The 15,518-nt window shown below is 40.5% G+C and overlaps 1 protein-coding gene across 1 annotated transcript in view; it reads left to right on the plus strand.

Annotated features, from left to right (window-relative positions):
* Pramel41 (PRAME like 41) overlaps nt 1-15,518 on the plus strand; it is a 43,115-nt gene that overhangs the window by 12,914 nt on the left and 14,683 nt on the right. The window contains exon 3 of the mRNA XM_017321257.1: nt 8,823-9,114. Within this exon, the coding sequence (XP_017176746.1) occupies nt 9,002-9,114 (113 nt within the window). The 5' untranslated portion in view covers nt 8,823-9,001. The remainder of the gene's footprint in view (nt 1-8,822; nt 9,115-15,518) is intronic.

Raw genomic sequence — 15,518 nt, forward strand, 5'->3', positions numbered from 1 at the left:
CTCCCTCTGCCAAGTCATTATACCCCTTTTCTGTATAGTAAACCATCAATAAAATAATTTGTTACTCTGCATTTATTGAACACTTAGAATATGAGTTCTTCATTTACACATCATTGTTACTGTCTGAATTGAATAAAGTATCTAAATTTAAGGACTCTGCTACAAATGCCCTCTGGAGTGAAGTTAAAATGTACACATTGATGCCAGGCCTTTCACAATCTTTGGAAGATGGATAAAGTTATCAGCTAAGGTGGGACCCATATGGACATTTAGGCTGGCCTAAGGTAAAGAAGAAGAAAGACCAAACAACAAATCTCTCTTACACTCCTTCTTTCTGTCTTCCCTTGCAACCTGTCTTCCTATCTCAACAGTTCCCTGACCTTGTTCCTTAGGACTCACCTGAGATTTCCCCACATTTAACGTGCATTTGTATTCTTAAAATAAACAAGGCATAGATGGAGAGAGACTCTTCATTGGTGGAGAGCACACGCTGCTTTTGCAGAGGAGCAAAGTTCTGTTTCAGAGCTAATAATCAGGTGTCTGTCCAATGGAACTCAGGCTTCAGGTGATAGGACCCTCTTTTCTGGCCTCTGTGAATGCCCCCTTTCACATACACAAACCCACATAATATACATGTAGCTATACACCTAGTCAAAGAAGTTCTTAAAGAAAAAAGGACTCAGTTTCACAAAGTAATAAAGAAAATGGCCCAATTAATTAAAACTTGGATGGTGATCATCAACAGTTGTGTGGCTCTGTGAAGAGAGCATGTGAACTTACAGGTGTGTCCATTGAGCTCAGCTGGAGAGCAATAGGGTAGGGTGCTTTGGGCTCCAGAGTTTGAGCTCCTAAACTATGGATGAGTAGAGGAAATTAGGAATTTGTCAATGTACAACATTTATTTCTGTATGCATTTTATGTTTATTCCTGTTCTATTACTATGTAAGCTGGCATGACAGAAAAAGGCATCAGAACCCTGTATAGATGGTTATCAGCTACCAGGTAATTGTCTAGAATTGAACTCAGGTTGTCTGAAAGAGCAACCAACCAAGACTCTTACTTACTGAGCCATCATCTCTCCAGGCCTATGTTTGAAAAGGGAAAAAAAGCACTCACAGATACAGATTCACAAGGAAGCAGGTATCTATGTTGCAGGAAAGCTTACCAGTTTGGCATTATATTTAATTAATTACATTTCAAATATTTGGTGACCTTGTGCATGTTGATGGTGTGTTTGTTTGTTTGTTTGTTTGTTTTTAGATAATCACTGTGTAGATATATCAAAGTAATACCAATGTCCTAAGTCAATCCAAGAAATCTCTGGATGTGTTTTACTTTGTAAAGTGTTTTTCTATCCATTCACTGGATCTGTGAACCCCATTAACAGGATGTAATAATACATAAGAGTTATCTCCACACCCTGTAGGTTGAGACTGCAGAGGAGAAATTCTATGTCATTCTATCTACTTATCTAAATAACTAATATCAAAATCCACAAAACTTCCTCCTGACATGGAGCTAGAATCCCTTAGCACTTTCCTTCCGGTCTCTCTTGACTTCATCTTATCCCTGCTCAGGAATGGAATAAAAGCTGTGACAAATAAGTAAATAAAATTCAAAAGAATAAAAAACCTGAACAATTTTTATAGTATAAACTTTAAGCATATACTGATAAGAGAGAAGAAAGAAACAATGTGCAGAGGGGGGAGATAAGGAACTAAAATAAATATAACCCTACCTATTTATATCTGTAGGATGATGTCTGACTGAACAACATTGTGTGTGTATAATTTGCATATGCTAATTATCAGTTATAAGTACATACTAACTATAGCAACCAAGCTTCACACCAATCCTCACAACTTTATCATATACCAAAACTTTTGCATATTTAATCATTATTTAGTTTAATTATAAGTAGCTCATGAATACATAGGTTGCTAACATATTTCAGGGAGAACACATTTCTATTCAGTTTGCAGTTGACAAAGTTTAAATGTTAAACATGTCTAGCTCCCTATTTATCATTTCTGTTTATTTTCACTCATTCATTTATGCACTTTACCATTTGATCACATCCTGCCTTCCCTTTCCTCCTAGGCCTACCCTTCGACCCTTTCTCATCATTTCCTCCTCCCATTCTCCCAAGAGAAGGAAAGGTATTCACTATGCAACCCCATCAGCTACCACACCACCCTGGCAAACCAAGTTGCATCAGGAACAAATACATCCTCTCCTACTGTGGCCAAACAAGGCAGCCCCACTAGGTTCCCATAGATTCCAATAGAAGGCAGCAAAGTTCAATAAGAGACAACCCCCCATCTACTTGTTAGGTGACACACATTAAGACCAAGCTTCACATCTGCTCCACATTTGTAGGGGCCCTAGGTCTGGACCATGCATGCTTTTTGGTTGGTGGCTCAATCTCTATGAATGCCCAAAGGGTCCAGGTGACTTGGCTCTCTAGGTCTCCTTCTGGTATACTTGACCCATCTGGCTCCCTCAATCCTTCCTCTGACTATATCAAAAGATTCCCTGAATTCTGCCTAATATTTGGCTGTGCATGTCCATCTGTTGCCATCACTTGCTGTATGAATCCTCACATGATGTTTATGCTAGGCTTCTGTCCTGAAGTGCAACCAAGTATCATCAAGAGTGTCAGGGTTTGGCTCTCCTCTATGAGGTAGGTCTCAAGTTTGTGCACTCATTGGTTGGTTATTCCTTCAATCTCAGCTCCATCTTTATCCCTGTATATCTTGTAGGCAGGGACATTTTTGGATGGAAGGTTTTGTGGGTAGGTTGTTGTCCCCCTCCTTCCACTGGAAATCCTGCCTGGCTACAGGAAGTGGCCATTTCAGTCTCCTTATTCCTAGCTCCTTGAGTCTCACCCAGGGTAACTCCCATATCCTCCCAGGAGCTTGACCCACCCCAGGTCTCTGCTTGTCCCTGAGATTCCCCCACATGGACTGCTTTTAGCTATCCTTGAAGACTCTTTTTCACTTTCTCTTCTACTAGATTCAGTGTGTCTTGATTTATGTTGAGATCCTTAATCCACTTGGACTTGAGCTTTGTTCAAGGTGACAAATGTGGGTCTATTTTCATTCTTCTACAAACAAACAGCCAGTTAGACCAGCATCATTTATTGAAGATGCTTTCTTTATTCCATTGTATATTTTTGGTGTTTTTGTCAAAGACCAAATGACCATAAGTGTGAGCTTTTATTTCTGGGTCTTCAATTCTATTCTATTGTTCAACATGTCTGTCTCTCTACCAATACTGTGCAGTTTTTATCACCATTGCTTTGTAGTAAAGCTTCATGTCAGGGATGGTGATTCCCCCAGCTGCTCTTCTACTGTTAAGAATTGTTTTCACTATTCTGGGATTTTTTCCTTTCCAGACAAATTTGAGAATTGCTCTTTCTATGTCTTTGAAGAATTGTGTTGGGATTTTGATGGGGATTACATTGAATCTATAGATTGCCTTTGGCAGAATGGCCATTTTTACTATGTTAATTCTATCAATCTATGAGCATAGGAGCCATGAGTCCCATGATGTGTAGTCTTTAGTTGGTGGTTTAGTTCCTGGGAACTCTGGGGATAATGGTTAGTTCATAATGTTGTTCCTCCTATGGTGCTGCAAAACCTGTCAGCTCCTTGGGTCCTTTCTGTAGGTCATTCATTGGGGATCCTGTGCTCAGCCAATGGTAGACTGTGAGTATCCACATCTGTATTTGTCAGACACTGGTAGAACAACTGCTCTGAGTGCAGCAGGTCCTCTAGGATAGATTGGGATATGGAGTCTTCACAGAGCAGACCAACTAGAAGTCTGCCACAGCAGGAAGGATCAGGTAGAAGGGGTGGAATGGATGGAAGAAAGGAGAGCAGTATTCGGGGATGGGGGTGGGGGGTGGTTGATGGGTTCCAAGTCTACCAGGCTCCCAGCAGCAGCTCCAAGACTCTGAATGCAGTGGTTGCTCTAGGATGGACCAGGATATGGAGTCTACTCGGGAGCAGACCAACAAAAGTTTAACCCAGCAGCAAGTACCTTGCTAATTCTTTTTTTTTCTTTTTCTTTTTTTTTTAATATTTTTTTATTACGTATTTTCCTCAATTACATTTCCAATACTATCCCAAAAGTCCCCCATACCCTCCCTCCAACTTCCCTACCCACCCATTCCCATTTTTTGGCCCTGGCATTCCCCTGTACTGGAGCATATAAAGTTTGCATGTCCAATGGGGCTCTTTCCAGTGATGGCCCACTAGGCCATCCTTTGATACACATGCAGCTAGAGTCAAGAGCTCCTGGGTACTGGTTAGTTCATAATGTTGTTGCACCTACAGGGTTGCAGATCTCTTTAGCTCCTTGGATACTTTCTCTAGCTCCTCCATTGGGGGCCCTGTGCTCCATCCAATAGCTGACTGTGAGCATCCACTTATGTGTTTGCTAGGCCCCAGCCTAGTCTCACAAGAGACAGCTATATCAGGGTCCTTGCAGCAAATGCTTACTAGTGTATGCGATGGTGTCACCGTTTGGAGGCTAATTATGGGATGGATCCCTGGATATTGCAGTCTCTAGATGGTCTATCCTTTTGTCTCAGCTCCAAACTTTGTCTCTGTAACTCCTTCCATGGGTGATTGTTTCCATTTCTAAGAAGGGGCAAAGTGTCCACATTTTGGTCTTCGTTCTTCTTCAGTTTCATGTGTTTTGCAAATTGTATCTTATTTTTAAATTAGATATTTTCTTTATATACATTTGAAATGCTACCCCGAAAGTTCCCCCCACCCTGCTCCCCTACCCACCCACTCCTGCTTCTTGGCCCTGGCATTTCCCTGTACTGGGGTATATAAAGTTTGCAATACCAAGGGGCCTCTCTTCCCAGTGATGGCCGACTAGGCTATCTTCTGCTACATATGCAGCTAGAGGTATGAGCTCTGGGGGTACTGGTTAGTTCATATTGTTGTTCCCACCTATAGGGTTGCAGACCCCTTCAGCTTCTTGGATGCTTTCTCTAGCTTCTCCATTGGGGACCCTGTGTTTGATATTATAGATGAATGTGAGCATCCACTTCTGTATTTGCCAGGCACTCATATGAGACAGCTATAACAGGGTCCCTTCAGCAAAATCTTTCTGACATATGCAATAGTGTCTGGGCTTGGTGGCTGACTATGGGATGGATCCCCAGGCGGGGTAGTCTCTGGATAGTCCATTCTTTCATCTTAGCTCCAAACTTTATCTCTGTTACTCCTTTCATGGATATTTTGTTCCCTATTCTAAGGAGGAATGAATTATCCACAAATTGTTCTTCATTCTTCTTGATTTTCTTGTGTTTTGCAAATTGAATCTTGGCTGTTCTATGTTTCTAGGCTAATATCCATTTATAAGTGAGTGCATATCTAATGACTTCTTTTGTGATTGGGTTATCTCACTAAGGATGATATCCTCCAGATACATCCATTTGTCCAAGAATTTCATAAATCCATTTTGTTAATAGCTGAGTAGTACTCAATTGGAACTTAGTGCTATGAATTTGCCTCTTAACACTGCTTTCATTGTATCCTTTAGGTTTCGGTATGTTCTGCCTTCATCTTCATTGAATTTTACAATGTCTTTAATATATTTCTTCTCTGACCCATTGAGTAATCATTGAGTAGAGGGTTGTTAGTTTCCAGGAATTTGTTGGCTTTCTGTTGTTTATACTGCTGTTGAAATCCAGTTTGATCCATTTTGGTCTGTTAAGATACAGGTAATTATTTCAGTTTTCATGTATCTCTTAAGGTTTGCTTGGTAAGCAACTACATGGCCACTTTTGGAGAAGGTTCCATGGGGTGCTGAGAAGGTATATTCTTTCTTGTTTGGGTGAAATGTTCTAAAGGTATCTGTTAAGTCCCTTTGATTCATAACTTCTGCTTGTTTCATTATTTCTGATTTTTTTGCTTAGGTTCTGCCTCGATAATCTGTCTTTTGGTTAAAGCAAGGTGTTGAAGTCTCCCACTACCAATGTATGATATTGGAAGTGTGATTTAAGCATTAGTAATCTTTTACAAATATGTGTTCCCTGGCATTTGTGGAACTATTCATAATTGAGACATTCTTATAGTGGATTTTTATATTTTTTGAATATGAAGTGTCCTTCCATAATGTACATTGAAAGTCAAAATATATTATGATGGCTACACTGACTTGCTTCTTGGTCTTTTTGCTTAGAAAATCTTTTTCCTGCCCTTTACTTTAAGGTAATGTCTATCTTTGTTGTTGAATTCTGTTTCTTTTATGAAGCAAATTCAGGGTCTTGTTTTCACATCCATTCTGTTAGTCTGTGTCTTTGGACTGGAAAATTGAGCCCATTGATGTTGAGAGATATTGATGAGCAATAAGTGATGATTCCTGTTTTGATGTTGGTTATGAGTCTGTGTGCGTGCGTGTGTGTGTGTGTGTGTGTGTGTGTGTGTGTGTGTGTGTGTGTTTGTGTGTGTGTGTGTGTGTATCCAGTTTGGGTTTGCTAGTATGGGATTATTTCATTTGTTGTGTGGAGTTAACTTACTTGAGTGGAGTTTTCCTTCTAGTATCTCCTATGGGGCTGTATTTGGTGATGGACATGGTTTAAATTTGTTTTGTCATGGACAGTCTTGTTTTCTCCATATATAGTGATGTAAAGTTTTACCTGGGTATAGTAGTCTGGGCCATCTATCTGTGGTCCCTTAGAGTCTGCACCAGGACCTTCTGGATTTTAAACTCTCTTTTGAGAAGTTGGGTGTAATTCTAATAAGTATCCCTTTATATATTACTTGGCCTTTTCCCCTTGCAGCTTTTGATATAATTTTTGTTTGTTACATTTAGTGTCTTAATTATTATGTGGCAGGAGGATTTTTTTGGTCCAATCTATTTGGTGTTGTTTAAGCTTTTTGTATGTTTATAAGCAACTCTACCATTAGGTTAGGAAATTTTTCTTTTATTATTTTGTTGAAATTATTTTCTGTATCTTTGGAGCTAAGAATCTTCTTCTTCTATTTCTATTGTTCTTAGGTTTGGTCTTTTTATAGTGTTCCAAATTTCCTGGATGTTGTGCATCAGAACCTCCTTCGATTTAACATTTTCTTTGACTGATGTATCAAATACTTCTATTTTATCTTTGACACCTGAAATTTTCTTTTCTATGTCTTGTATTATGTTAAAGATGCTTGTGTATGTGGTGTCTCTTCTCTTACCTAGGTTTGTAATCCCTAAGATTGCCTCTGTTTGTATTTTCTTCAGTGGTTTCTCTTCTATTTTCATGTCTTGAACTGTTTTATGTGTTTCCTTCACCTGTTTGATTATATTTCTTGTGTTTGGTTAACGGATTTATTCATTTTCTCTTTAAAGGTGTCTATCATCTTCAAAAAATTGAGTATAAGATCATTTTGTTCTGCTTCAGCTACATTACGTTATCCAGAGCTTACTGTAGTAGAATATCTGGGATTTGGAGTTGCCATATTGCCTTGGCTGTTGTTGATTGTGTTCTTATGCTGACCTTTAGCTCTTGGGTTGTCTCTGGTGCCAGCAAGCCTCCTGAAAAGCAGGGCAGATTTGTGAGCAAGCAGGTGGAGTGCAGGGTACAAGGTGAAATTTGCTCTGCTGTGTGTGGCCTAAGGAAACCTGGCAGGCAAGAGACCTTGGGCAGAGACTGACTAGAACATTCTAGATGCTGAGAGACCTGCAGAAATGCAGGCAGAGCGATGGACTGGAAAATGGAGCTCAGTGGACAGGGTACATCTAGGTGCCGCAGGTGGATCTGGCAGGCAGGTGACTTGGAGGAGACTGGATTTTTTTTTCAGAGACTGCACTTTCGATGTGATTGAATTTGTAAAGGTTGTGAAGGTTTAATTATTCATGTTTTATATTTGTGATATTTATTAACCCGAGATCTTGGTGATCAACACCCGCCACCCAAAAGTGAAGGGTTATGTCTCAAAAAGCGTTTATGTGTTAAGCTGACAGGGGAAAGATGTGCTGGATAGTTTTATGTCAACTGACACATGTTAGAGTAATCTGAGAGGAAGGAACAACTGTTCAGAAAATGGCTTCATAGGTATGGGCTTTGAGCAGGTCAATGGAGAATTTTCTTAGTGCTTGATGGGGATGTCCAGCTGACTTATGGTGGTGCTATTCCTGGTCTGGTGGTCCTAAAAGAAAGCAAACTACAGAGAACAAGGCAAGAAGTTGCACCATTCCATTTCCTCTGCATCAGCTCTTGCTTCTAGGTTCCTGTCATGTTTTTCTGTCCTTGCTTGCTTTGATGATGGACTACAGTGTAGAAGGGTGAGCCAAATAAACCCTTTTACCCTCAGCTTGCCTTTGGCTATGACTTTTCACCACAGCAATAGAATCCCAAAAAATGTGTGGTGTATGTGTATGGGTGTGTGGTTGTGTGTGAGTTTGCATGTGTGATTTAAATACTCTTACTCATGGTTCTAAGTAGCCTGTAACTTATTATGTGGAACAGGCTAGAAAGCAAAATCTCCATATCTTTGCATCCTGAGGGCTGGAATGAAAGGCATATACTTCAATGTGTGGAGCACTCTTTTTGTTTGTTTGGTTTTGTTTTTAAATGTTTGGCTTTATTTAGGTGTTCTCCACTGCATGGCTGATCTGTAACTACTTACCTTCTGGCACTTCACCCACCCAACTACCCTGGTCCGAGATTAGAGGCCAGAGACAGGAAGACTGAAAGAATATGTTTAGTAACTTTATCAGATTGTAAGCCTTTAGTGATACTTGTTGGACACTGATTTGTGTTTGTGTGAGTTAAAGTTTACTTGTTTGTTCTATCTTGGAATTTTTCCCAGAACCAATCAGGATGGCAGTTCATGGCCCACCCCAATTCCTGGAGCTGATAAGGAAGAAGGCACTGAAGTATGAGACCTTGGTTGTCTCTGGAGAAATTGCTCATTGATCTTCTCCCAGCACTGTTCGAGGAGGCTTTCACTGATAGATTCACTAAGGTTGTGAAGGCTATGGTGTCAGCATGGCCTTCCATCTACTTTCCTGTGGTGCCTTGATATACAGGCTCCAGAAGGCAATATTTCAGGCTTTGCTGGGTGGATTATATGTCCTATTTACACATGAATTTCAACTCAGGTAAGCATGGCCCATGTAATATCAAGTGGGGGACACTGGTTTTTGGGGAAGTAATCCACTGGATCTTGCAGGATGGGAACAGAGGTAGATTGGAAGTTTCACTAGTAAGATTACAGATGCCTTGACTGATGTTGTTCTCTGATGAGAAAATACTGTTCAGTGTAGAGTGGACTAATAGTAAAGATGTAGGTACAGGGAAAGAGCCTTCCCTTGACTCTCCCACAGGTAGTAGTAGTACCAGTTAAAGAGTAACAGAATGGAGTAAACTCACAGGGCTATGGAGGCAGCTCAGAAAAAGTCATTAACAACATTAGGTTGTTAGTGGATACTCAGCACTAGGAGAAAAACCAACACTGCCTAGACCAGATAGGAGAAAGGAAGTGCTGACTCCATGGAAAGTCATCTCTTTTCCACTGACACTTCACCTGTTACCCATAGGAGGTGGAAACTTTGAGTACCCGATATGCAGAATGAGCATCATGATGTTTGGGATGTATGGGCTGGAATTGCTGGTGCTTCCTGCTCAGGAGAGACCAAGATCCAGAAGTAGGTAGAAGAGCCTGAGCTGGAAGCTGTACCAAATCCCGCTGTGAAGGTGATAACTGCTGACTTCTGTTTTGGAAAACTTACAAATGAGTGATGCACATACTTCTTGGATTGAGCCTAGGAAAGAAAAGGTTGCTTGCAATCCTGAAGTAAAATGTTGACATCTTCATTTTTCAAAGGCCAGCTTTGACATCCAGGGCAAACTGAGGCTGTGCATAGAGTTGGTAGCTGATCACCCAGCTGACTTTTCTCTGAAGGAGCAAAGGTTGATTCTACGGGGTTGGCAAGAAGCAATCTGTTGCCAGCAAAATACTCAGTGGGACTGGCCAGAAGTGTTGATGGATCATACATAATTTCTCTCTCTCTCTCTCTCTCTCTCTCTCTCTCTCTCTCTCTCTCTTTCTCTCTCTCTCTCTTTAACACACACACACATAATTTACATATATATTTTCTCTCTCTCTCTCTCTCTCTCTCTAACACACACACAAACACACACACATACACACACACATACACACACACATACACACACAGACACACACACACACACACACACACACACACACACGAACACACACGGTGGATGAAGTAAGCTTCAAAACCTTCAACTTTAAACATATACATACATACACATTTGATGGGTGGAGCAAAGCTCCAACACTCTTTTTCTACCACAGCCTATATATCCCAGCTATATCTTCCAAGCAGTACAAAAATAACAGTGTACTTATAGTCTATGGTTTAAATGAAAGTTTACAATGAGTATACTAAGAGAAAATATGTTTCCGAATACCTTCACATGAGCCAATATTTTAAGTATTATGAATAAAATTATTATTCCCAAGAACCTAATTACATTTGTAACTAAGCAGCTTGTTATAGATCAGCAATGTGTAAGCAAACAAGGTATTTTTTTCTTTTTTTCTTTTTTCTTTTTTTTTGTTTGTTAAATGTCAATAATAAAATAAAAAAAATATTTACTTATATTTTTTCTTCCAAACAACTATTTTCACTTTAATTATAAATAACTATGGAAGCATTTGTAGCTGATAGGAAAACTGTCCACAGCATTTCTGATAATGCCATTCCTAACTTATGGGGAACAGTCTCTTGTTCTTCAGTTCAATTTACTTTGGTTCTTTAAGGGAGTAGCTTATATAAACATTGTATTAGTGTAAGATTGAAGCTTTTCTGATGGGACTGAGACAAAGGTCTCTAGTGTTCTCTCTTCATAGAGATATCATAAAAGGAATTTCATCCTCGATCTTGTCAATGTTTCTGTACTTTAAGAGTACAATTCTTTTGTAGTAAGATATGATGATGATTTTTGGATGTCCTCAGTTTCTGTAGCTAAGTCTCCCTTTTCATTTCTTATTTTGTTCATTTGGATTCTTTCTCTATAGCCTTTAGTTAGTTTGGCTAAGGGTTTATCCATTTTATTGATTTTTCTCAGTCAGCTCTTGGTTTTGTTGACTCTTCATATCATGCATTTTGTTTCTTTTTTTATTCTTGGATATTTTATTTGTTTACATTTTGTCTTAGTCAGGGTTTCTATTCCTGCACAAACATCAGGACCAAGAAGCAAGTTGGGGAGGAAAAGGTTTATTTGGCTTACACTTCCATGCTGCTGTTCATCACCAAGGAAGTCAGGACTGGAACTCAGGCAGGTCAGGAAGCAGGAGCTGATGCAGAGGCCATGGAGGGATGTTCCTTACTAGCTTGCCTCCTCTGGCTTGCTCAGCTTGCTCTCTTATAGAATCCAAGACAGCCAGCCCAGAGATGGTCCCACCTACAAGGGGCCCTTCCCCCTTGATCACTAATTGAGAAAATGCCTTACAGTTGTATCTCATGGAGGCATTTCCTCAACTGAAGCTCCTTTCTCTGTGGTAACTACAGCTGTGTCAAGTTGACACAAAACTAGCCAGTACAATTGATCCCTTGTCAACTTGACACACAAACACATCACTAGTAAGCCTCAACCCTTACATTCTTATTCATCCCCAAGATCTAAATAACTTTAAAAGTCCCACAGTCTTTACATATTCCTAAATTTTCAATCTCTTTAAAATATCCATCTCTTTTAAAATCCAAACTCTTTTTTTACAATTAAAAGTCTCTTAACTGTGGGCTCCACTAAAACAGTTTCTTCCTTCAAGAGGGAAAATAACAGGGCACAGTCACAATCAAAGCAAAAATCAATCTCCAACCGTCCAATGTCTGGGATCCAACTCACGATCTTCTGGGCTCCTCCAAGGGCTTGGGTCACTTCTCCAGCCATGCCCCTTGTAGCACACGCGTAGTCCTCTAGGCTCCAGATACCTGTACTCCACTGCTGCTGCTGCTCTTGGTGGTCATCTCATGGTACTGGCATCTCCAAAAGGCTGCATGACCCCTTCAGTCCTGGGCCGTCAATTGCAACTGAGGCTGCACCTTCACCAATGGCCTTCCATGGCCTCTCACAGTGCCAAACCTCAGCTGCTTTGCGTGACCCCTTCATGCCTTCAAAACCAGTACCACCTGTGTGACACTTACATATTACCAAGACCCACTGCAGCAGGAGTACAACCTTGGCCATCTCTGGAACACAGCCTCTTTGTGCTTTCAGAAAACACTTCCCAGAAGATGTCATCTCAATGATGCTGGTCTCTTCTTAATCACCGCTAATTTCTTAGCTCCAGCTAACCAGCATCAATAGTCCCAGTAATGCAAAGTTTTTGCTTTGGTAGTTCTGGTATCTTGTTAATCACAGCTGATTCTTCAGCCCCAGCTAACCAGAACTACAGAATCTTCACAATCAAAACAGCAATGGCCCTGAAAAGAGTCTTTAATTTTCCCTCTGAAATTTCACAAACCAGACCTCCATCTTCTGCAGTGTTCTCAACATTATCTTCCAAGCTCCTACACAACATCCGACAGAGATTTAACAACGGATGAATCTTCAAGCCCAAAGTTCCAAAGTCCTTCCACAGTCCTCCCCAAAACATGGTCAGGTTGTCACAGGAATACCCCACTCCTGGTACCAATTTGTCTTAGTCAGGGTTTCTATTCCTGCACAAACATCATGACCAAGAAGCAAGATGGTGAGGAAAGGGTTTATTTGGCTTACACTTCCATACTGCTGTTCATCACCAAGGAAGCCAGTAAAGAACATCCCTCCATGGCCTCTGCATCAGCTCCTGCTTCCTGACCTGCTTGAGTTCCAGTCCTGGCTTCCTTGGTGATGAACAGCAGTATGGAAGTGTAAGCCAAATAAACCCTTTCCTCCCCATCTTGCTTCTTGGTCATGATGTTTGTGCAGGAATAGAAACCCTGACTAAGACACATTTCAAAAGTTTTTTTTTTTCCTTTCCAGGTCTCCCCTTTGGGACCCTCCTTTCCCATTACCCCTCCTCCTGCCTCTATAAGGGTGCTTCCCCACCCACACAGAGCCTGGGTGCTCTGGGTCAATATCTTAGAAATGATATGTCCTAATCTACTTTCCATACATATTTCTTTATTTTTGAGTCAGTCTGACGTAGACTAACCTAGCCTGCAGCCAATTATGAAGCTAAGGCTAGCTTGAATATTTACCCTGATGCTACCACCCCTGAATCCTGAGACTGGAACTGTGGACCACCAAACCAGCAGTGAGATCAGTTTCTGTGGAACTGCATTCTTTTTGTTTGTTTGATTGTTTGTTTGTTTGTTTTTGTTTTTGTTTTGTTTTTCGAGACAGGGTTTCTCTGCATAGCCCTAGCTGTTTTGGAACTTACTTTGTAGACCAGACTGGCCTCGAACTCAGAAATCTGCCTGCCTCTGCCTCCCGAGTGCTGAGATTAAAGGCATGTGCCACCACGCCTGACATGGAACTGCATTCTTTTAAGGAGAAATTGGAGAGTACAACGCACCTTTGATACTGCAAGTTACTGATTGAAATGAGAGGTCTAAATTCAAAGGCCATTGAAAACCTTGCTGGAGACTGGGCTTGATATATTGCCCTCTTGCCTTCACATGGAAAGAAGAGGGAGGAGTATCAGGAGTACACAGCTGTCTTACTGCAGAGGCAGCTCATACATGACAGCCTGTGTCAACAGCAACAAAGAGCCCAAAGAAGCTAGTAGAGAGACTGATTCCCTGGATGAAGTCACTGTCTGGTCTCTCAGACACTGAGTGCTCTACTAACCTGGTTCCATGTGTCCACACCTTGACCAAATGGGCAAGCACCAATCCCATGTCTACAGGCTGTCTCTAAGATAGGCACATGGCCCAAGATGACACCAAATATTTTTCTTTCCTCATATAAAGACATTTGAGGCGTTGTTTTTAAATGATGTTTATTGGTATGAGAAGATGAGGCAGGAGATTTGTAAATTTGACCAAACATGATCTGAAGAATCAATGGCCCCAGAAAAATATTTCTGAGGGATTGCAAATCCTCTTAGGTAGACAAAATTATCAGCCAGGATAGGCTACAAAGTAAGACCCTCTGGAAGTAAAGCATCTTACAGAAATGAACAACTGGATGAGTTGATCAAAATCAACCTGAGATGTACCTCAGTGGTTCTATGCTTGCTTGGCATGGATGATGTCTTGGGGCTCCATCTCACATATTGTGAAAATAATTTGAAATTTTCAAACTTCATCTTTCATCTCAGTGACTAAATACCACCATAGCTCAAGTCTAGTTACTGGTCTTTCTCTTTCCACCATGGGTAAACTAAGGGTATCAGGAATTGCTATAGGCCAAGTACTTGGAGGTATAGAATAACAATGAATCAAAAGTTTATTTCACATACTGAAAATATTTGGAATTACCTTGAAATTTTCATTCTCAATTTTTTTTATTCATTTGTTTGGTGTGTGTATGTGCACGTTAATGTATTTGTGTATTGTAGATTCTTTAGAGAGAAACTCACCATATAGAACTGTTGAGCAATACTAAGGGTCCCAACCACTGTCTTGAAAAGGACTGGCAGGCAAATAGACAGATATTGTTCTAGGACAAACTCCTAGTATTCTTTCACCCTTCTAAGGTGCAGGCTTCAAACCAGAGAACAGAACAAACTGGGCTACTGGTCCCCAATTAAGCTCAATGAAAACACCTGAAACTTCACACATTCTCTTCACACTATGGTAGAGGGGAATACCATTGGAGGCACACAAAACTCTGGGAACTGCTACTGACCAATATCATTTTAATCAATTACTTCATTTTCTGAAACCTGTGTGAAATGGTGTGACTTTCTCTAAGATGTTCTCAATTTTGTGTATATGCAGATTTATTGTACATATGGTGCTTGTAAATGCTAGGATCCACAGATGTCTGAAGAAATGAGATTAACACTTGAAGCCTGAGTTACTGCTGTAGGCATCTGATGATAGTTCTGAAATCAAAATCTGCCCTCTTCTAAAGCAACATGTACTATTAAACATGGCTCATTGCCTTTTTGGGCTCATGAGCTTTTGTTTGTTGATTTGTTTATTTTTCTGAAGAGCATGAAAGGAATTTTCTGTGAGCAAACTTCCAGCAGGTTCATAGGTTCCAAGCAACAAGGCCTGTGAAGTTGACAGGCAGACAGGGAGACAGGGTGAGGGGAAGGAAGGAAAAAGGAGTGTGAGAGACACAGAGATTGGGTTTATGAATTTTTTTTTACCACCGGCCAACCTAGATATCCATATGTGAACCACCTTAGCTGATAACTTTATCCACCTATCCCAGATTTTGAATCATGACATGCTAGCATCCATGTGTTCATTTTGACTCTCTCCAGAGGACATTTGCTCAAAATGCTTAAAGTTAGATATTTTATTCTACTCAGACATCAGGAATAACATCTAAAAAAGCACCCATGTTCTATTTATTCAATTATATATTACAG

The sequence above is a fragment of the Mus musculus genome, chromosome 5 (genome assembly GCF_000001635.26).
Source record: "Mus musculus strain C57BL/6J chromosome 5, GRCm38.p6 C57BL/6J".
In the NCBI taxonomy this organism is placed as follows: domain Eukaryota; kingdom Metazoa; phylum Chordata; class Mammalia; order Rodentia; family Muridae; genus Mus; species Mus musculus.